Source organism: Amblyraja radiata, chromosome 3, assembly GCF_010909765.2.
Source record: "Amblyraja radiata isolate CabotCenter1 chromosome 3, sAmbRad1.1.pri, whole genome shotgun sequence".
Lineage (NCBI taxonomy): Eukaryota > Metazoa > Chordata > Chondrichthyes > Rajiformes > Rajidae > Amblyraja > Amblyraja radiata.
In genome coordinates, this window is record NC_045958.1 from 86032643 (window position 1) to 86056927 (window position 24285).

Below are 24285 nucleotides of genomic sequence, written 5' to 3' on the forward strand. Positions count from 1 at the left end.
AGCTACGATCATTGGTGTCAAGCCAACTGTCGCTAACTGTCGCTGAAAAGTTTTGAACACTTCAAAATCCAGCAGCAACCAGAAAAACGCTACGATTCTTTGGGCGACTGAGGAAACTACTCACGACCATACAGGCGACACCCCGGCGACCATGTGGCGACAGCCTAGTCGCCTGTGGTCGCCTTAAAAAATCACCAAAGTGGGATAGGCCCTTACATTCTACTTCAGTAGTACATTCTACTTCAGTAGACACATTTCTCACCTTTTTCAAAATTGTTTCCAAAGCAGCTTCACCAGAGGCCTGGCCTGAGACATTCTGTATTTCTTCAGCATGTTCAAAAACATTAAGTTCCATTAGATCTGCCAGAGTTACAGGTTCAAGAACTTCAACTAATTTAGCGCCAACAACGTGTTCCATTAATTCCCAGTGTCTGTGCTTCAGGAAGGGGTTCCTTAGATCAGTGATTACAGGAAGCTGGAATATGAAAGAAAAATGATTTAAGTTTTTTTGGCAAAATTATGTAAACAGTAAAAGTAGAGTCAGGCCCAACCAGCCTATTTATACTGTTGATTTTACTTCCGATTTAAAAATCATCCAAAAACATTCATTATAACCCCATCAACATGACAATTCATCCTATCTTCATTTACATTATTATTATTGTAATTTTCTAAATGCGTAAATGCTTTAAATTTCACTCCTGTGGGCCGAATTGTTCTGATATCTTATTGGAAGGTCTCAGACCAGTGCAACATTCACCCAGTGTAAGATCTGAGAGGTGATTCCACAGAATGATAAGGAAGCCCTCTTAAACTATGTTTTGCTCTGGTCTCCTTGTGGATTCCATATCTATCAGTATGCTTTATTCTGAACTACATTGATTTCAATGAGAACATAGGATGAAAAAGGAAGACAAATTACATTTGCCTGTTTTGTTTTCATTTAATGTTTTAAATTACACGTAAGTGCTTTGCGTGGTTATGGCCCTGTCTCACGGTGCGAGTTGACCCACGAGTGACCCCGAGTGAAAGACTCGTGGTTGTGTACGAGATTCCAAGTTTATGATCAAGAGTACAACCGAGTTCCCACGGGTATGACAAGTTTGCCGTTTACTTGTCATTTCTGCGATGTTCCAAGTTCGTCTCCCGAGTTACCAAGTTCCTCTCCCGAGTTACTCTTGAGCCAACAACGTTGAAAAATCATCACATGCACTATAATTTTTCCCAAGTCATTTATCCCAAGACGATAAATAACATATTCTATGTTTGATCCTTTGGCGGCATGATGGTGTGACAGTAGAGTTGCTGCTTTACAGCGCTTGCAGCGCCCGAGACCCGAGACCCGAGTTCGATCCCGCTATGGGTGCTGTCTGTACGGATTGTGGTTAGGCCCCATTTTGGGTATTGCGTGGAGTTCTGGTAGCCACAATACAGGAAGGATGTGAAGGTTTAAGAAAGGAGATGCCTGGATTAGGGAGAATTAGCTGCAGGGAAAGTTAACACCTGCTCCACGTTTGCTGTCTGTCCTGCTGAGAAGGCAGAAGAACGGGGTTTAGAGGGAAAAATATATCAGCCACAATTGCATCTGTCTTTTTTTATTAAAGTGGTTATCATGCATCTGTTTACCTGATGGTAGATCATTAAACTTGCCATTGAGTGCTTTGCATTGTCTCTTTTATTGCCTGAATTTCGGCTTGTGCTCCATTTCTCAACTGAATGAGAGTATATACTGGAAATACCTAGTTGTGCTTCATTTGTTGATTTGCATGTTTAAGAAGCCCTTTTTCAGACCACTGTGGTGTTTGCTGTGGTGCTCCTTTTCTCAATATGTGCAAAAAAGCGTTTTTTATATTGAACAAGATGAATAAAGACTTTGTTTCATATTCACCGTGCTGTTTGTCTTATTTTCTGATCTACTGAGAGGGGACAATTTTTAACATTTAAAAAGCACAGCATATGAGGCACCTGAGTCCTTAACTCTCACAAATGATTGTGAGAATCAAGATGTGAATTTATTGTGCCACTGCCTCAATTTTGTGTTGTATGATGAAAGGAATATTACATTCAAGTCATGAGACTTTGTATTGATATTAAAATGAACTTCCAGACATCAATCTGATCTTGATAACAAAGAACGCTCTTTTATTGTGCAATGAAGTAAACAAACAGTGAGGATCAAACGGATTAGTAAAAAGCTTTTAAACACTTTAAGCTATTAGAAAAAGTGGGAGTATCCAAAAGAAACTAAAATATGCTCAAAGGCAAAAAACAACATAAACATACAGATAAAAATCAACATCAGAGGGATAACGGAACTAATTTCCCAGGTCACTGTTCTCTGTCCAGCTGCCGAGTTCAGAGTGCCCATGAGTTAACACGGTAGACTCATGAGTCACTAAGGTAAACTCACAGGCCACCAAGTTCTTACAACAAATTTAAATGTTTCAATTTTTAACCAACAGTAAATTTGACTCGTGGAAAACTTTAAACATGTTTGAAAATTTTCAAGAGTTAACAAGTTTCACGGGTACCTGCCGTTAGCGCCACGAGTCGCTAAGTTGCATCCACGAGTTCCGACGTTCCCGCTACATTAATCATACGTGATTACCAAGAGTTTAATTTGTTTTAAACTCGGGGTCACTCGTGGGTCGACTCGCACCGTGAGACAGGGTTTTAATTGGAATTTTATTTACTTTAATTTTAACATATTTTAAATTGTCTCTAAAATATTAAACTTGCTTAAAACTATTAAAATCAATTGAAGAGTTTACAAACAATACAGATCTGACCCCAGCTTTGCTATCATAGGCCAGTGAGTAATTTACGATTTCCACATCTGGAAAGAGTAAGTGCAGATCTGGGTTCATAGCCAGCTTTTCCAGTCGCGAGGGCTAAATAGGTATGATTGTTTCACATTTTCATGACTTCAACGTTCTAACCTCTAAAACCCCTGTCCCACTTGGGAGTTATTTGCGCGTCATTTACGCAACATAATTTACGCGTCATGATGCGCACATGGCACGTGGTGAGATGTGGTGGCGTAGGCAGTGACGCGCAGTAGCGCGCGGCGCCCCAAGATTTTGGGATTCTCAAAATCCTCGCGCGCCACCTGCGTGACGCGCAAATGACGTCCAAGTGGGACAGGCCCTTTACTACTTTCTCTGCACTTGTTCTATCTCTCTTATCTTAATGTAGAATAAACATAAGCTATGTGCCTACCCTTTGGTTGTTAAAAGTGAATTTTAAGATTTCTGCTATCTCCCAAATTTCTATAGTGAAGCTTATGTTGCTTATCTTACACTTCATTTCTTTGGGACATACATGCAATTGTACAGACATGGCCTTGATTTTTGCATTATTACTGTCCTCATAACTAGATTGTTTAAGAACTCTAACTATCAAAGTCTTCAAGGATATCGTGAAATCCAGTTGTGGACAGAGGATCGGGAGAGATAAATACGTTTTTTTTTAAAGTCAGTAACTATATACTATTCACAGTGATTATTGATCAGATTATAAATGTGAAATTATACAATTACTTCAGACTAGTTTATAGTATTTGGGCACCTGTATAATCATTATATTTTAACTGCACTTGTCTTCTGGTGATTTGCAATGGACTTAATTTGACAGCTATTATTCAACCTTATGTCTACATTTCTTCCTGTGTTGATTCTCTTGTCTAAAAGTTCTTGCCCTCACACTTTCTAACATTCCAACTTTGTGCTCCATTGCTCCAGCATAAAAACAAATCAACTGTAGAAGAGGAAGGTGAAATTAAATAATTTATGATTTTCTTAAATTCAGCATTTTAAAAAACAAATAAATAAATAAAGTCTAGAAACAATGAACTGCATGTGCTGGTTTACAAAAAAAGTGCAAGTGTGGTTTCCAACAAGGACCAATTGTTATGCACAAACTTGTGCAGAAAATTTGTGTCTTTAGCACAATTTCACTTTGTTTTATCATGGTATTCATAATAATTTCATGTTGTAGGTTGTAAATGCTAGAATATTGTTCCCTGCATTCACAACCCAAATTGGTTGCAAGTCCCTACCACAGTATAATTTAAATGTGCATATTGCAAGCAGATCCTCTATCCCAGTACCTTTTGTCTCATCTGGTCCACATTATCTTTAAGTTTTGCCACCACGCTATTTACTTGAAGACCTTTTTCGAGTTGATTCACAATTTTGCTATACTTGGTTACTTCACCACTCAATTCCTCTGCATCGATGGTTTCAAATCTAAGCTGTGGGAAAGAAAGGACACAAAATAATAACTTAAGCATTGCTCTATTTGTTGGGATATCCAAATAATTTGAAGGAACTAAGATATATATATTTTTCCAAAAATGTGTTATTTTCTTAATCATGTACATCCATAAACATTAGTGCATTTGGCATTCATCTTTTCAAAATTATCCAGCTTTTCCCTTTGCCGTATATATATTTGAAAATTTACAATTCATTAATCTTTTCAAATAATGCCAAAATGTTACAGATGATGCCTGATCTGCACAATATATTTACTATTTACTTTTTATCCTGAAGTAGCTACCTTAACTGAGAAAACCTACCTGCAGCCATTCATCTGTGTGACGATCCCAGTCATTTAAAGAATTCCAAAGAAGATTTTTTAGTTTCATATTAGCATGGACTTCCTCCAGAAAGTCAAATTTGGTTATTTCTACCTATGTATATAAAATATGATTGCACATATTAGAAAAAAAAATAAGCCACAGGATTCATGTTGTTAGAAGCAGGGTTGCTAACAGTATCTAAGAGATATCTAGTTGAATATTCAAATTATCTAGAAGTGCTGGAAGATGGGATGAATGGGTGCTCATTGGTCATATGTACATGGTGGGCTGAATGGCCTGTTTCCATGCTATAAGATGCCATAACTCACACAAAGACTATGACAAACATTGTGCGTCTGGGATGAGTCAAAAATAAATGTACCATCCACAAGTTAGTATCTCAGAAAATAATTGCAATTAACAGTAACAATGAAACAAAACATACATAACAGTATTGCTGCAATTGACTTTCTTAAACAATATGCTAAGAAACATTTGTCATGTATTTCAATATACAGAATTAAAAAATCAATTTTATTGAAATCCCCTTAGTGCAAAGGTAATCCATGGCAAGGTAATCCATCAGCAGGGCGGAAGGGGTTTATGGCAAATCAAGGATACTTCCAGATTTCCTGGCAACCGTGTCCATAGAAATGAGTACTTTCCAGCAGTAGCTACCATTTGACAACAATACACATCTGGATTGAGAATTGATTCACTATAGATTTGCAATGCTGAGGACATCATGGCTAGCAATTTTAATGAGTTGATTGTCCCACGAATATTGTCTACATGGGTGATCACCAGATGGAGCAACAGGCAAAGGCAGATGGTGCAGGAGTCTCCTGTGTCCCCTCTCAAACAAAGTAACTGCATTGGATGCTGCAGGAGAGAATGTGGATTGACCTCTCATAGAAAAGCAACAACAGCCAAGCTCTTGGCACCGCAGATGGCTCTGCTACACACGAGAGGTGGAAAAAGATTAAAAGAGCTCTTCTAAGTGGAACAGACCTCATTTTTGTGACTGCAAACAAGATTCCTGGATGGTATATTGCCTCCCTAATGCCAGGGTCCAGGAAGTCACAGAACTGCTTTAGGGCATTTTAAAAGAGGTCATGGTGCACAATGGTACCAATGACAGAGGTAAAAATAGGAACGAGATCCTGCACATGCATTTAGAGGGTTTGGTCATAAATTAAAGAGTAGGACCTTTCAGGTTATAATCTTTGAAATACTTAAAGTGTAAATCCTAGTGAGTATAGGAATAGGAAGATCAGTCAGATTAATGTGTGCCTAAAAGATGGTGTAGCATAGATAACTTTATATTTCTGGATCCATGGAAATGCTTTTGAGGAAAGTAAGAAGCTCCACAAACCAGATGGGCTGCAACTGAACAAAAGTGGAACTAATATCCTTGCATTTTCACTGTGCCCCATTTACTGCCAAATTTGTTTAAACCCTGATGCTGTTGTGGAGGGTTTAAACAGATTTGGCAGCGGAATAAACACAGAGTGAATGTACAGTTGAAGGGGAGGTGTAGTGAAATGTTGCATGTAAACTAACTCAGTCCAGCAGGAAAAGTAAATATGGGCAATGTTAAGATCTATGAAAGCAATGCAAGACAAAACAGTATTTATTTTGAAGCAAGGAGTTTAATTTGGCAGATGAATAGAATGTTGTTTGGCACAAGGAAATTTGATAATGTTTCTATCACAAAGAAACAGTTGAAGGTAGCTTGCGACACTTTAAACACTGCCTTGTGCAGTAGCGCACAGGAGCTGGAGGCGATACAACTAGATGCCCTTACTCGAGATATTCAACATACTCTGATGGGGTAAAAGGGGTTGTGACATTGCAATGTTAATTAAGGATTCAATTACATCAGTAATGAACGAGGATATATTTTTCAAAGATAACCCCATGGGTATAATTTAGGAAGAAAATGTGAGTGACCACCTTATGCGTGTTCTATAAATCTCCTGACAGTCTACATGAGAGAGAAGATTAGACGTAAACAAATTATTAGAGAAATGCAAGAGCAATTGTATTATAATAGTTTTAATTGGTTTATAGTAGTTATAATTGGATTACTGAGTGTCTAATCCCGAGGCGTTACCTATCCATGTTCTTCAGAGATGCTCTCTGATCTGATGAGTTACTCCAGTACTTTGTGTCCTTATGTGGATTAAGTAGTAGTACAGAATGTTAACTTCCCTAATATTAATTGGGACCATTTTAATTGGAAAGCCTCAGATGAGTGGAATTTTAAAGGAGAGCTTTATCGCCCAACTATAAAAATTAAGGTATAGGAGGAACTGCAGATGCTGGTTTACACTGAAGATATATACAAAATGCTGGAATAATCCAACGGGACAGGCAGCATCTCTGGAGAGAAGGAATGGGTGACCAGTCCGAAGGAGGGTCTTGAACTGGAACGTTACCCATTTCTTCTCTCTAGAAATGCTGCCTGTTCTGCTGGGTTACTTTGGCATTTTGTGTCTATCTGAAGAAATGAAGGTATTGGATTGGGGAGGTTGATTTCAGGATCATAAGACAGACTTTGCAAGAGTAGACATTGCACAGTTATTTGCTGGCATTTCTACAACTGACAATTGGGAGCATTTAAATATGAGTCACAGAGCCAGAGAGTCACACCGCACATAAGTAGGCCCCATGACCCACCATTCCATACTGCCCATTAGTGTCATAGAATTGTACAGGGAAGAAACTAGGCCTTTGGCCCACCATATTTATCCCAACCATCATGCCTATTTATACTAATCCCACTTCCTTGTATTCATTTTATATACCTCTATCCCCATCTCATTCAAGTACCCATTAAGATGTCTCGTAAAAATTGTGACTGTTTCTGCTGACCACTTCTCTGGCAACTCATTCCAAATGCCAATGACTCTTTGCGAGAAAAAACACACTCTTCAAATCACCTTTAAACCTCTTCCCTCTCATCCTAAACCTATGACCAGTTTTTGATACCACTATTCATGTTCTTAAATCATTATTCATTCTGCATTAGTGGATATGTAAGCTTAGTGAAGACTACTGCTTACTAAAATTATGCACAAATAATTGTTTTTTGCAGAACACAATTTAGTAAAGGCTAATTTTTTCAATTGCTACAGAACTGTGTCTCGGACATGGTTGTGAGCAACACGGGGCCCACAGGGGGCAGTCCTCTCTCCCTTACAGTTCACCATCTGCATCTTGCCTCCTGCCACCTGCAGAAGTTTTCAGATGACTCTGCAATTGTGGGCTGCATCAGAAAGGGGAGGGAAGCTGAATGCAGAGGTATAGTCAACAACTTTGTTGAGTGGTGTGGGCTGAATCACCTGCAGCTCAACACTGACAAGACTAAGGAGTTTGTGGTGGACTTTAGGAGGAGAGCAACACCCCTGTCCACTGTCTCCATCAATGGTGTGCATGCGCCGTTTACCAGGGACTACAAATATCTTGGAGCGTTCCTGGACAGTAAACTGGTCTGGTCCAGGACGCTGAGGCCCTGTCCAAGAAGGGACAGAGCCGGCTGTCCTTTTTGAGAAGGCTCTGCTCCTTCAAAATCTGCAGCAAGATGCTGCAGATGTTCTACCAATCAGTGGTAGCCAGTGTCATCTTCTTCCCTGTCGTGTGCTGGGGCAGCAGGGCGAAGACAGCGGAAGCCAATAGGATTAACAAACTCATCAGGCAAGCTGGCTCCATCCTGGGGGCGAAGTTGGATACATGGGAGGTTGTCTTGGAGGGGAGGATGCTGCTCAAACTGCGGAGCATCTTGGACAATACAGCTCAACCCCTCCATGACACACTGGACAACCTGAGGAGTACCTTCAGCAACACACTGGTTCCACCAAGATGCTTCCCTGTGGCTATCAAGCCCACCTTCTTCCCTGTGGCTATCAAACTGTACAACTCCTCCCCCTGCTGTCGTGGGGTTGACTGACTTCCCTCCCCCACACCCCTTCCCCAATCTTTGCACATCCCCAATCCTTTCCACTCATCACTTTAATTTCATGTTTCATGGATTTTGTGTATTATGACAGTTGGCAGATCAATTTCCCTCCTGGGATAAATAAAATCCTATTGTATCACATCGTATTGTAACGTTGACATTCCATGAAAAATACTATTCACTTTTTCATAGAGAAAGCTACTAACATCTGGTGATCTTTCTGTTGGCAACACTCAAGAGCCTGTTATTTCTTGGCTTTGAGACAAATATACAACTATTGAAGTAAAACCAAATTCCTGATCCTAGCATTGAACACAACTCAGTTGCACCCTCCAATGTAACAGTGATTACTGAGTACTAAATGAATTTAAGACCTACATTTTTAAACTGAAACATGTAGCTTGATAAAACATGAAATATAAATGTTAGAATTGGATAATTATTGAATATTGGTAGCCTGATTTGGCCTTTAAAACAATATAAATGCGTGCAGTTTCCTCGAGTCAAGATGCTTTTCATAAATGTAATATGGATCTAAAAGATCTCTAGACTTGTTTATGTTGAGGGCCTAGGCCATTATTTTTGTGCTGACTAAAATGCAGCACCAATGGGAAATAAACCCTCCATTCTACCCTCCATTCAATGCATACACTGCATAAACACATTCATCTCTTCCTTAGATTTTATACCAAGAATTTCTGCTTCAAACACTTGTAAATTGTTCCTTTCAATATGAATGATTTCTCTCTATTTCTCTAAAAAAATATATCATAATATCTACCTGCAGTTTTCTAATGATTTTTCAAATGCCTTCCTCTTGTGACTCCATAATTTGATGGACTAGCATTTTCCCATTCACTAAATCAAACATTCCATGAATTTGCATTATATTCAGTTCCTACGGATAAAGTGTTCCTCAGAACTATTATTTTTAATCCATAAATGACTTAATGACTTCATGTTTACCATGAAGTCATGAAATAGTTAAAACCAGTCACCTTGAAGTTCTTCTGGTAGGATTTATATTCAAATGCACGTTTCTGTAATTCATCCATGACATTCTGCAGGTTATCCAGAATGCCTTGCACCTTTTCTCTGTCAGAATTGATATCCAGAATCTGAGGATCCTATAACATATATGGCAAAGAAAATAGATCAATGGAATTACAAGTATCATGTAAAATTAGAACAAGGAGCTACAATCACTAAATATGACAAATTATAGTGTAAGGATCTAATGCATTCTTGCTTTGTTTCTTTTTATTTCATTTGCCTTCCTTAGGCAAATCCCAATGATATCCCCAAATTTAGAAGTGAGTCATGATATTCCTGGCCTCAGCGACAATTCAGTTGCCGGCAAGTTTTAACAATCACTGGATAAAGAGGTTTGTAATCAAAATTTAAGTGAGAACCTGCAGAATAGGCCAGGGCAAGCAATGCATTATTGGATGATGCAGGTGAGAACAAATGAAAAGTATTTTGTATTTATGTATTCTTTGCATAGTCTCAGGATATATTAAAGTGCTTGTATGGCAGAATAGAAGACAGGGAACTCAGAAGGTTTACTGCCTAGGAACCAAAGATGCCTAGTTGGAAAAATCCTTTTATGTAACTCTGAGACTGTTTTTTGCATGGCATGTGAAGGCCTGCTTCGACATGAGTGTGGCCTGTGCTGTCCATGTGTCACTTATCAACATCCCAAAGTGGAGACCACTCCACACCTCCCAAGCTTCATCCATGTCAGATGCAAGGACAACCAATAAGGAACACAGAGGGCATCATGGAACTTGCAATTAAACCACAACTTTCCTACCTGAAAGATTCTTCGTCAAAATTGAGCTGCTGAATGCACAGAAATGCAGAACTGCCTGATTCATTTTCCAGTTATATGCAGTTGGGTAAAAAAAAAAGCAACCTTGGAATGTGTGGGCAGAAATACGGGACTGCTTCAAGCCATGTAAACTGGAATGTGAGATCATTAACATCTGGCAGTATTTGGTGAGATTACAGTCTGAAGCTAACAAAAACCTTGGTAGGCCGGATGATGATCATGGGTGGAGGGAATTATAATGCAGAGGGTCAATTCTTGTGACTGTGGTTGCAGATTTTTTTAAAACATGATATATATTCAGCTACAATTTGACATATTTTAGTTCAGCCTTGACCATAGAATCCACTGTTGAAGGGGCATCTGGAAGCAGTATAAAATAGATTGGTATTCATGATGATCAAGATAGAGAAAGAACAAGGTTTCCCATTGGTCCACAGCATTGTGTCAATGAGGCGGCCCTGTTGGTGTGTTGATTAGCTCACATGGCTAGTTAAAAATTTCAACAATCATGGGTGCAAATGAAGTTTAGCGGGCATTTCTGCAGATTTAATGTCACATTGCCAGATATCAAATAATGATGAGGCAGAGTAGAAACATAGAAACATAGAAAATAGGTGCAGGAGGAGGCCATTCGGCCCTTCAAGCCAGCACTGCCATTCATTGTGATCTTGGCTGATCGTCCCCAATCAATAACCCGTGCCTGCCTCTCCCCATATCCCTTGATTCCACTAGCCCCTAGAGCTCTATCTAACTCTCTTTTAAATCCATCCAGTGACTTGGCCTCTACTGCCCTCTGTGGCAGGGAATTCCACAAATTCACAACTCTCTGGGTGAATACGTTTTTTCTCACCTCAGTCTTAAATGGCTTCCCCTTTATTCTAATACTGTGGCCCCTGGTTCTGGACTTGCCCAACATTGGGAACATTTTTTCTGCATCAAGCTTGTCCAGTCCTTTTATAATTTTATATGTTTCTATTAGATTCATATATTATTTTGCCCTAGGTAATAGCACAACATCAGAAAATTAGCACACACTTCACCTTTAAGGACACCTTAGGACTTAGAATTGGTCTATGAACAAAATGATAAACCCCAGGTAATCATTTTCTTAGTTTACAAAATCGTCATTTAGAAGAAATAATTGAAAAGCAATTAAAATTGATAAATCTACAACACAGATTTAGCAATTTAAAAGTCAATTTTAGGATCTCATTACCAACTATGCAAGATACAATTTTTTGAATTCTCAAACTTTCCAAAGTAGTGAAAAAGAGGAAAAATTTAAATGGATATAATATAACTCATGATTAAAAGAAATATGCAATTCTGAATCAGGACTGAGGATAAAGGTAACCACTTAACCTACCTGCTCTTGCAACCATACTGCTCTGACTTCCTCATTCAGAACTTCAACATCTTTATCCAGGCAGCGACATAATTTGCCTATGTTGCTTTCTCTTTCATTTACAGCTCTGTCAATTACAGTGCGAACTGCAGATATCGAAGGTTTCAGAGTTGCAAATACAGCAAGATCTTCAGGAGGTGTGGAGATCTTGTACTTTTCAATGAGCTGATACATCATGACAACAGTACTTGATTCTTCTTCCAATACTTCAATCTATAAAAAATCAATAGCTGTATAAGTAAATTATCATAGCATATTTCATCATAAGGTTATGGATTGTTAACTCCATCAGCCAATTCCCATGCTACCTTGGGCGGCACGGTGGCGCAGCAGTAGAGTTGCTGCCTTACAGTGCTTTCAGCTCCAGAGACCCGGGTTCGATCCCGACTACGGGTGCTGTCTGGACAGAGTTTGTACGTTCTCCTCGTCACCGCGTAGGTTTTCCTGGAGATCTTCGGTTTCCTCCCACACTCCAAACACATACAGGTTAGTATGTTAATTGACTTTCTATAAATATAAATTGTGGGGGAGGGGTCGACTTCCGGGGGGAGATTTCAAATGCATTATCGTAATTTTGCCTGGATTAAAGGAGGTGTCGGGCCATCAGTTGCCAGAAAATCGGTGATGGACCTGTATTGGTCAATGTGTCCACACCAGCATTTATATTCTCTTGAGCGTCCTCCCGTGTTAATCAGTGTAACATCCTACTCTCTTCTCCTTCACATACATGTGCAGCCTCCTCTTAAATGCATCACATTGTCATTATTCTATGACACAAACACTCGTCTGAATTGGTTTTCTTCCAGGATATCCTATTTTGATGGCCTCTAATTATGTTATTTTTTACGTGGAAATATTTTCTCTATATGTTCTGTCAAATCCTTTCACCATTTAAAAAATCTCTTTTAGGTCAAATCTCAGCCTTTCTTTTCTCAAGTGTAGCACATACTTATACACTCAACATATCTCATCTTCTCCATGCCATAACAAACTGTTTCAATCTGACCAATCATTTCTTAGAACTAAACTTCACAAGGCTTTATGAGTCTTCTTAGAATATATTCACATCTTTCCTATCATGTAGTGATCGAAAAGTGCATATAATTCTAAGATCATAATAGAGAATTATGTAAATGCAGAGATGGTTGGCATGTAATTATGTAAATGCAGAGATGGTTGGCATGGACTCGGTGGGCCTTCGGTCCACCGAGTCCATGCCAACCATCTCTGCATTTACATTTTATGTTTGAATCGATAACAGCAAGTATCTTAAATGTATTACATTTTTTATCATCACAATTGCTTGATTACTATTTTCTGGGATCAGTGGTCATCAATCCTTGATCCCCCATTTCTCCATACTTGTCAATGCAGTATCTTCTTAGGTTCAAACTCTCTTTGTGCATTTGTGTTTGCCCTACTTCAAATGTTCTACCTACGTTAAAAATGGCAATCATATCTGTCAAATATCAATTGAGTAAAAAAATTGCCAACTGCCTTAATTAAAGTGTAACTTTCCAAACAATTATGTAAAATTTCATAATAAAAATAAGAAATAATCCAAGCACAAAATTATGTATTTGAAAAATATCAGACTAAAATTGAATCAAATATCCTACTAAATTTCTACTAAATTTATTATGCACAATTATGTATTTTTCAGTTATCGAAGCAGAATATAGATGCATTCTTACCATATTAGGTGGGTGATCAATTCCTCTCTGTCATTAATATGGCTAAAATTTTACTATTGACATACAATGGAAATCACATCCAATTATCATTACTTTTCCAATTATCTTTATTTTCCAAATCTGAAATACCCTTTTCTAGTTAAACCAGAACATCTAAAAACCCAATGTAAAGCCAACCTTTATTTTCCTGAAGAAGAATACATGATCGCAAAGAGGAAAAACAGGAATAAAGTAGACGGAAAATTATGACTATTTTATAGCATATATTATGAATATATTTCTACATACCCTATCTTGCATCTCGTCAAGGAATAACAAATTATTCACATACTCCGTGGTCCCTGTTGGAATGATTTCAAGTTTAAATTCAGCATCTTGTGCTTCATGAATAATAGAATCGGTTTTCTTCTTGGCAAGTATTGGAAGTATATCATAAATAGCCTGAACGATTAAAAAAAATCAAATTAATATTATCAGCAAGAGTATTACATTTACTTTTACTTCTTACTATATTGTACCGTTAAGCTGTTTTCCTAATAGTCAGTAGGAATTAGAACAAGTTACAATGTGACCTATTTTAGGCCTATTAAAATAAACACTAATATTACAAAGTATACATTAACCAAATTAGAAATGTTTGGAATAGCATTATGATAGTGCAGAAATATATCTTGTTCCACTACCAATTATAAACCAGTGTCCAATTTTTAAAAATGAATTGTATTTGAATTTCAAAAGTTCTTCAATAGTGATTACAGTTGCATATCTTTTAATATTCACAACTGATTTTTTTAAATAGTGTATTAACTTAAAAGAGCAAACCATAAATGAATGGCAAGCAAATTACACCATTTAAATTCAAAATTATGTTAATCATTATAATATTATACATTTAGTTTCATTCTTTTCAAAGATCTTTTGATCACATATAATGGAAATTGAATGCAATGTCATTATTTTTAAATACATATTAATATCAATACAGATACACGTTACTAGTTCTTACAAGAGGATGTAGTTTATGGGTTGACAGTTTCCATTATAAAGTTAGACAAACAAATCTTGTGCTATAAACAGAACAGAAGAAAAGCCCCTCCAATAGAAACAGAATCATGTATATCTGAAGTGCTATCAGGCACTTCTTTACCTGATGGTATACTGACTTTTATAGCTCATCGTCACCACAAAAGACGTAATGGAATATATTTGATTATGAGATTTACTTTATAAATGAATATACCAATCAAATAAACATTGCTAAATGACATTTTGTCTGGATATCAGTCACAATTTTATGTAGAAGGCTTATTTGGAGAAAATATTAATGCAGGTACTATCTGGAGCACACCCAGGTGAACTCAGATGCTTAAAGACTTCTTGGACTGAAATAAGCTGGAGGAGTAAAGGTAGTTCCTTATTCTTTGTATTGTCTGACCACCTGTCAGATAAATCTATTTTGTTTTACAACCACGTGAGATTAATCGCTGACATAATAATGAGGAGGTCTGCAGTATACAACAAAGTGAAGTAAGATTGAAGATCATGGAAAGAAGTAATACCCAGAACATGAACAATAAACCCTTCAGGTCAGCAGCTGCAATGTAAGGTATCCCCCTGGCTTCACACTTACCACACTGCCCTTGTCAATCTCATTGTTTACCAGGACCCTCCTTTCCTCCCCGATCATCTTTTGAAAGTACCTTTCTAATGCCATGAAATTGGTCTTGCTTAAATTGGAATCTCAATTTTTGGACCACCTTTATCCTTTTCCAGAATTACATTGAAACTAATATAATAATGGTCCCTGTTTCCAAAGTCCTCTCTCACTTAACCTTCTGTATTCTGTCTGACCTTATTTCCAAAAGGAGACCATCTATTTTCTATGGATTTACTATATCTTCTCTAGTAGGGCTATCTCCATATTGATTGACCAAACTTTCCTGAGTGCATGTAATAAATTCAACCACGTTCAGGTCCTTTGCATTATCGCAGTCAATAATGGAAAGTTAAAATCACCGATATTATAACCTTGTTATTCTTGCAGTAATTTGTTATATTCCTACATAGTTTGCATTAATACCTGCTGACTATTAGGGTACAATGCCATCAAAGTGTTCATTCATTTCTTATTTCTTAATGTTAAAAGGTTTTTGACAAAATGAAAATGCTTACCTCCAGACATAGCAGTGGTGAAGGAATTAGTATTTTTTTCAGAGAGGTGTTATCAATCAGCAACAATCCTAAGTTTTTAGTTTGCTTAATACTGACTGCATCTTCATGTTGTTGGTGATATTTCTCCAGCCAGCTCACAAAGAAATAGATATCTGAATTAAGAGTAAACACATTTTATGTTTTGACATGAACCCAAATAAAGCAAATACATTTTTAACTTAAGGAAACCTTTTTCTGACAGAATACATTTTTATAGATATTAGTAATTTCCTGATTAAAATATCTGAAGGCGGAAATTCAGTATTGTGCAGGTTAGAGGAGCAGGCACTATTTTCTTTAGAGCAGAAGAGATTTAAGGGAGGATTCGCCATTTTGATAGAATGCACAGGAGAAACTTTCCTTTACCAGGATGCTGATTACACAAGAACAGAAATGCATTGTCATTGGCAAACAAGTCACTTCAATTAAGAGAATACATTTTATGCAAAAATCGTAAATATACTCCATGAAAAAAATGCAATAGGCAGATTCAAATGTGACTTTAAAAAAAGAACTGCATAAACACTTTATGGAAAATGGTTGGGCCCTTTGCTGTTTTGGGGTTTAAATTCACGATTTGGAATAGAATGCCTAAGGCATGATTCGTATGTTTGCAGATGACATTAAAGTAGGTAGTATTGTATGGAATGTGGAGAGAATAAGTAACAGGGAAAATTAGCGGATAATGGGATAGCTCTATGAGCAGTCATGGACTTGATGGGCCAAATGGTTTCCTTCTAATGATGTGAGAGAATATGGAAATCTTGATTATGGATAAAATTCAGCTTAAACTATTATTATGTCAAGGGGAGGAATTAACTGATTTCAATGTAATTAAAAAGATTGTAATGAAGAAAATATTGGACTGAATTTTGAAGTAAATCCTCACAGTTTGTGTACAATTGTCAGTAATTCGCTGTCCCAACAACTGAGATTTCTGTACATCTCAAATGAGTGCAAAGTACAGTACTGAACTTGTTAGCAGCTGTAGATCAGTATTTCTTAATTTCACATAATTTGCTGCCCATTCTGGGTTTACTATGGATTTATGACATGTTCTGGTAATTTCTCAGTGAACCAAGTATCATTTTCACAACACAATAGTTAACCATATAACCATATAACCATATAACAATTACAGCACGGAAACAGGCCATCTCGACCCCTCTAGTCCGTGCCGAACACATAATCTCCCCTAGTCCCATATACCTGCACTCAGACCATAACCCTCCATTCCTTTCCCATCCATATAACTATCCAATTTATTTTTAAATGATAAAAACGAACCTGCCTCCACCACCTTCACTGGAAGCTCATTCCACACAGCTCCCACTCTCTGAGTAAAGAAGTTCCCCCTCATGTTACCCCTAAACTTCAGTCCCTTAATTCTCAAGTCATGTCCCCTTGTTTGAATCTTCCCTACTCTCAGTGGGAAAAGCTTTTCCACGTCAACTCTGTCTATCCCTCTCATCATTTTAAAAACCTCTATCAAGTCCCCCCTTAACCTTCTGCGCTCCAAAGAATAAAGCCCTAACTTGTTCAACCTTTCTCTGTAACTTAGTTGCTGAAACCCAGGCAACATTCTTGTAAATCTCCTCTGTACTCTCTCTATTTTGTTGACATCCTTCCTATAATTAGGCGACCAAAATTGTACACCATACTCCAGAATTGGCCTCACCAATGCCTTGTACAATTTTAACATTACATCCCAACTTCCTCTATTTGGTTTTTAATATGAATTTAAATTATCCCTTAAAGTTCCGCAGTAAGTACAATGAACTTTGAACTCACATTTCTAAAACAAAAGTGTAGCTCACTAGATGTTATTCTATAAATCTTTTTTTAGAGCTTTTAAATTGCTTGAGTTAATATCATTGTTTTAATTAAATGTTTTGAATTCAGGATTTTGGTTAACTTTTTTTTTTAAAGATTATGCATTTTACATGTTTTAATAACTTTAATACATTTTTGTATATTTGACATTGAATATTGGAAATCTTTTTAGGTTTGTTGACATTTCTGTATTACAGTAAATATGAGAAATTATTTATATGTGATGAGAAATTACAGGAGCAGCAGTGATACAGATGGTGGAGATGCTGCCTCACAGTGCCAGAGACCCAGGTTCGATCTGACCTCTTGTGCTGTCTGTGTGCAGTTTGCAAGTTTTCCCTGTGTGTGGGGGGTTTCTTCTAGGTGCTCCAGTTTCCTCCCATATCCCAAAGACATGTGGGTTTCTAAGTCAATTGGACTCTGTAAATTGCCCCTTGTGTATTTGAGTAGATACAAAGGTGGGATAACATAGAACGAATATGAACAGATGATCGATGGTCGGCGTGGACTGTGGGCCCAGGGGGCTTGTTTCCATGCTGCATCTTTCAACCAATTAACTTTATGCAGAAAACCATCATGATCTGAAATATATTTCTTCAAAGGATGCATTATCCAACCTAACCATCTGGCAAGGTTGTTTCTCAGTAGTTTTGTGACAGGACATATTCTGTTTCTTCTCCCACATTATAGAATAATGTTTCAAAAAGCCCTGCTGTTGCAAAGTGCCTCATGGCTGAGGATGAGACCAATTCCTCTTGGAAAATTCACACCTGAGGAACCAAGTGAAGTAAAGGGAAGTAAGTGGCTGCCCAATGAACAGAAATCCCTACCCATTGTCATTAAAAATAGACAACAGTACCAAGTGAATAATACCTGAAAATATTATAGGGCGTGGAAGAAGTAATTGTTAATGCTTGAGTCATAATCTTCCCAAATTCTTTTGATTAAGGTGCTCGTCACATCTTTGCTTCAGATGTGCTTACACAGCGCACACAAGTCAGCTGACACCAGGATCAAGATATTAGCATATCATTATTATGACATTGTAATGACAGTGCTGTCTCCCAACAGGTCACTCAGAAAGACAGGAATACATTAAAAGTTATATTGTGGTGAGTAGAAATTGCTGCCGACAGTCCTTGTTATCTCAATAAAGATAATCTGGCTTTGGAAGTGATGCAGTGCAGATTTAGAAAAATGGCATACTGACAAACATACCATGTTCCTCCTTCTTAATAGCCGCCAAATTGAGACTTTCATTTTCTTGATAGCATTCCCGAAATACTTCAAGCATTTCTGCAAATGTAAAAGCTGCACGATATCCTTCCTGAACGCATTCCTAAAAGAGAAAATTGTGAGATTAATGTTTGGAAACCCACAATGAAACAGAAGCAGAATTATCAAAATATCTTTGAAAATGTTCACACTATTTGGTTTACATTAGTTGTATATCAAACATAGTTCAAGCAATTTATTTTGGTTGCTTAATGGAATCAATATCCTGTAGCGGGCACTCGCAGGAGTCCAGCCAAAAACTAGTCGGACACGAGTTGTGTGCACTAGACGTTTTTATTCTCCTTAAATACCAACTCAGGTGACTAGCGCCTCCCACACCAAGACGCCGCCCTCTAGAGCCGATGGCTCGTTGTGCCCTTGGGTTTCCACCAGGTGCCGCCACATGACCCCCCCCCCCCCCCCCCCCCCCGCAGAACCAGAGGCACCGAACCGGACGGGACGCCGAACGAGGCTGCCCGAATGTGTAGATACAATCCCACGCCCCGGGGGCTTGCTCGGTTCAGAATAATCTCCGGTAGCCCGGCAAGGCGAACGCCCGCGACGGGACAGTTGAGCCACATGGACTGGCTCGCTCAGGTCCAAGTGGGCCGGTTTCAAACGAGCCACAGACACAGTTTCACGCCGGCCTCCCATGTCAAAATCAAATGTAACAGGCCCGTGCCGCAACACGCGAAAGGGACCTTCATACGGGCGCTGCAAGGGCGACCTGTGGGAGTCACGGCGACGAAAAAAGTAAGGGCAGCCCATCAGCGGCAGTGGCACATGGGAAGGGGCCAGTCAATGATGTGACGTCGGGATGGGAGACAGAGCGCCGACCCTTTCCTGCAAGTGGATCGGGGTTCCTGGGACCCATCAGCAGCAGGGACAGACTCTCCGGGAACAGTGAGCGGAACGCCATATACCAACTCTCCAGAGGAGGATGACAGATCCTCCTTGGGGGCCATCCGAATCCCCAACAGGACCCATGGCAACTCGTCCATCCACCTAGGAGGGCCTGTGAGACGAGCCTTCAGGACGGCCTTCAGACAGCGGTGGAACCGCTCCACCAACCCATTTGACTGGGGATGATACGCTGTCGAGTGGTGGAACTGCGTCCCCACCCAACAGGCTGACCATGGCGGACCACAGTTCAGACGTGAACTGGGCGCCCCGGTCGGACGTGATGTGAAGTGGAACCCCAAAGCAGGCAATCCAAGTTGCCACGAGCGCACGAGTGCACGACTGAGTTGAAGTGTCCGAGAGCGGGATAGCCTGAGGCTACCGCGTAAAACGGTCAACCAGGATAAGCAGGTGTGAAACACCATGGGATGGCGGCAGTGGCCCCACGATGTGCATGTGGACGTGATCGAACCGCCGGTGTGACACTGCAAAGTCTTGAATGGGCGCCCGGACATGTCGATGCACCTTTGATGTCTGGCACGGGATGCACACCCCGGCCCAGCGAGCGACCTGCTTCCGAAGTCCGTGCCACATAAACCTTGCGGCCACCATAGCGACCGTGGCCCGCATAGATCACTTGAAAGACGCGACGGCGCCAGCTCGCCGGAACAATAGGCCTCGGCTGGCCCATGGATACATCACAGAGGATGGAACCCGAGGGACCCAATGGCACGTCCTCAAGCACCAAGCCAGAGATTGCAGTGCAGTACGCCGGCATCTCATTGTCCGACAGCTGGGCCGCCGCCAAGGCAGAGTAATCTATTCCTGAGGCGGGTTAAGCACGGCTGCAATTGTCTGACAGGACAAAGTATCCGCCACGAGATTGCATTTCCCGACGATGTGTCGGACGTCCGTTGTATACTCCAAAATAGCCGCTAGCTGGCGCTGCTGACGGGCGGATCCGAAACCTTCGTGAAAGCAAACGCGAGGGGCTTGTGGTCCGTGAAGGCTACGAAGGAACGGCCCTCGAGGAAGTACCGGAAGTACCGCACTGCGAGGTGTGAGGCGAGCAACCCCTGGTCGAAACAGCTGCAGGTGATGGCTATAGAAGGCGAGAGGCCACCAACGGCCTTGAACCGACTGTTCCAAAACGCCGCCAACCGCATAGTTGGAGACATCCATGGTAAGGGCTGTGGGGGCGTGAGCCAACGGATGCACGAGCATAGTCGCCCGAGCCAAGGTCTCCTTCGCCCCTTCAAATGCTGCCGTGGCGACAGCGTCCCACTGTATCTCCCGTTGCTTGCCCGTCAGAAACTGAAAAAGCAGCCACAAATGTTTGGCAGCCTCAGGAACGAACCGGTGGTAAAATGTGCCCATCCCTACGACCTCCCGGAGGCCACTTACCGAAGCAGGCTGTGGGAACTGGCGGATTGCCTCAACCCTGTCTGGCAGAGGCACTGCTCCGTGCCATGGCACCCAATGCCCCAGGAAGTTGCCCGAAGGCCGAATTTGGCACTTGCCAGGTTTAATTACGAGGTCATGGTCACTGAGGCGCTGGAATAGTAGACGCAGGTGGGCGCAGTGTTCCTCTTGCGAGCGACTTGCCACGAGGATGTCATCCAAGTAGACAAACAGGAAGTCAAGCCCGCACACCACACTGTCCATCAGGCGCTGAAAGGCTTGCGCGGCATCCTTGAGGCCAAAGGGCATCCGCAGGAACTCGAACAACCCGAATGAACAACCCGGGTGATAATTGCCGTCTTGGGGACATCCTCCAGTCGCACGGGGATCTGGTGATATCCCCGGACTTGGTCGATCTTGGAGAAGAACCTAGCCCCGGCCAGATGGGCTTTAAAGTCCTGTATGTGGCGAATAGGGTAGCGGTCAGCGGTCATGGCCTCTTTAAGGCGGCAGTAGTCCCCGCATGGCCTCCAGCCGCCACCAAGACACCTTCGACACCATGTGCAGCGGGGAGGCCCATGGGCTGTTGGAGCGTCAAACGATGTCCATAGCCTCCAACCTCGGAAACTCCGCCTTTGCTATGAGGAGCTTGACAGGAGCAAGCCTGCGGGTGTGCGGCGGTGGACCCAATGTCAGAATATGGTGCATGACACCGTGCCTCAGGCTGGCCGAGCCGAAATTGGCAGTGACGATATCCGGAAATTCAGACAGTACCTGGGCGTAGACATTGTCCACCATCGCTACGGGGTTGCTGACCGGCGCGGTAGGCACAGTAGAGCGCAAGGAGACCTTCTCAAATGTTGACGCATGGACGAGACATTGGTCCCTCATGTTCACGAAGTGCGACTGCGCCGGCAAGAAATCTGTGGCCAGCAGTGGCTGGGCCACGTCCGCGATTATGAATGGCCAGGTGAAATGGCACGCGCCGAAAATGACAGGAACCATGCGGACGCCATATGTGTGGATTGAACTGCCATTCGCAGCAGTTAACGGGGGGCCCATCTTACCAGTACGAAGGTCGAGTCCAGATGGGGGCAATACACTGACCTCTGTCCCGGTGTCCACCAAGAACCTGAGCCCCGTGCGCCGGTTCCAGACATACAGTCGATGGATCCTGCCGGCCACCGCGGTGACATCGGCGGCCGGCGCTGCCGTTTCCTGGAAACGAACAAGGCTGGCGGCATTGGCGGGCTGCTGAACCCCAGCGCTGGTAGTAAAAACACCACATCCTTCTCCTTGGATCTCTTGGGTCCTGCTCATCCATCGTCCTCTCCTGTGCCACTTGTCTTGTCTGTGGCTCTTGTGGGCGTGGCCCTCTTGTGGGCGTGGTCCTGGGCCACTGGGTCTGGCAAGGCGTTGAATCAATCCGGTCCAGCGATTCCAGGGATTCCACCGGTTCCAGGTATTCCAGCTGGTCAGAAAGCCACAGCTCATCATCTTCAAAGCTCTCCCCCATCTCGCTCATTAGGGCCGAGGACATCCAGCCGCCAAGCCCGCCCATGTTAAGGAGCTGACAGGCGCGCTGCATTCGGCTCGGCCCGTAGATCCGGAGCAGCAGCTCCTTGAGGCCTGTGTACCCGCCGCCGGAGGATTATCCAGGTAAGGAATGACCCAACCGGCCGTCTGCTGGTCAAGGGCGCTTACCACATAGTGATAGCGAGTCTCATCGGCTGTAACCCCGCGAATGTAAAATTGGGATTCGACCTGTCGAAACCAAACCTCTGGCTGCGAGATCCAAAATGTAGGTAGCTTTAGGGAGACCGCGTTGAGTTCGGCCACGTCGGCCTCGTAGGCGGCAGCAGCAGAAAGCATTTTCTTTTTTAATTTCCCTTCCAGGATTACACTCTTGAGCGTCGGGGGTCACCAGTGTAGCGGGGACTCACAGGAGTCCAGCCAAAAACTAGTCGGACATGAGTTGTGTGCACTAGACTCTCCAATACAGCTCCTTACTCACTCAAGGTCACGGGCGTTGCCCAGCCTTAAATACCAACTCAGGTACCGACCCCGTGACTAGCGCCTCCCACACCAAGACGCCGCCCTCAAGAGCCTATGGTGCGTTGTGCCCTTGGGTTGCCACCAGGTGCCGCCACAATCCTAAATTTCAAATAATACCCTTCTTGTGTATTCCAACCCAGGGAACAGTTAAATTGTATCTGGGGATTAGCACATTTCTTTCGCTCACTAATCTAGTGGACTACATTTTTAATACACAACAAATCAACTGGATGCTTAAAAATATAAATAACGTTCATGGGATCCTTACTGCAATTTTAACCTAATGCTGCGGAAACAGTGTGGGTTTTATGCCAGGCCAAGAACCAGACCAACTATGAAAAAGAGCCAGAACCCAAAGGAATCCGGAAAAATAAATATGAATTATTCATTTTCGCAAATATGCTTTTCTGGGTCAACATTTCTTTGATCAAATTCTTTCTTCAGGCTACAACTGTCAATGGAAGGTATTCTTACTGGTCTCTGTAACATGTCTTCTGCTAGCCAATTCCTATTATTACCTGATTCTTGCAAGATCTGCATAGGAGATCGATCACCAACAAGGAACTAAAATTTCACAATGCCTCTCTCTGAAAATACATTAATCTTAATCCACATTAGCACCAAAATCAATGCAGCAGCCATGGATATGAAATTTAAAAGTTCCATGATTGCTAAATTTTGAATCAAATTTCTGATTAAATGATTACATAATTTTTGTCCACAGAACACTACTTTTCAACTACTCGTGAACAAGATCTAATAAATGTTTGATTTTTTTGCCAATTGCCAAGGTTCAACTGCATCATGTGCTTCAGTTTCAAATCCTGAATTGCAGTTGACAGCATGTTGTAGCTACAGTAGATTAATAATTTCACTACATCAACATTGTTGCCTACAATTGTGCTTTAATGTTTGGTTGCTAAGCACCACAGCGTATTTTGTTTATGCCCAGTTTATTTCCATGTGAATGAGAAGCTAGATCACTGATTTATTTTCTCAGAACAACATTTCCCCAAAATGCCTGCTTCATCTTGACTTTTACAGTGAAGCTACTTGACACCTTTTCATCTTCACCCAAGAAGCTCCCCATCTGACCCAATCATCAGCCAATTACTGATCTCCCAAGTACCTGACTCC

At 41.2% G+C, this 24285-nt stretch overlaps 1 protein-coding gene across 1 annotated transcript in view; it reads right to left on the minus strand.

The window, feature by feature from the left end:
• The window catches only part of dnah6 (dynein axonemal heavy chain 6), a 288021-nt gene that overhangs the window by 213615 nt on the left and 50121 nt on the right, over positions 1 to 24285 (minus strand). The window contains exons 13-20 of the mRNA XM_033018232.1: positions 18736 to 18856; positions 15646 to 15797; positions 13762 to 13914; positions 11741 to 11992; positions 9542 to 9670; positions 4580 to 4693; positions 4109 to 4252; positions 263 to 475 (exon numbers count right to left, since the gene is read on the minus strand). Coding sequence (XP_032874123.1) covers positions 263 to 475; positions 4109 to 4252; positions 4580 to 4693; positions 9542 to 9670; positions 11741 to 11992; positions 13762 to 13914; positions 15646 to 15797; positions 18736 to 18856 — 1278 coding nt within the window. The remainder of the gene's footprint in view (positions 1 to 262; positions 476 to 4108; positions 4253 to 4579; positions 4694 to 9541; positions 9671 to 11740; positions 11993 to 13761; positions 13915 to 15645; positions 15798 to 18735; positions 18857 to 24285) is intronic.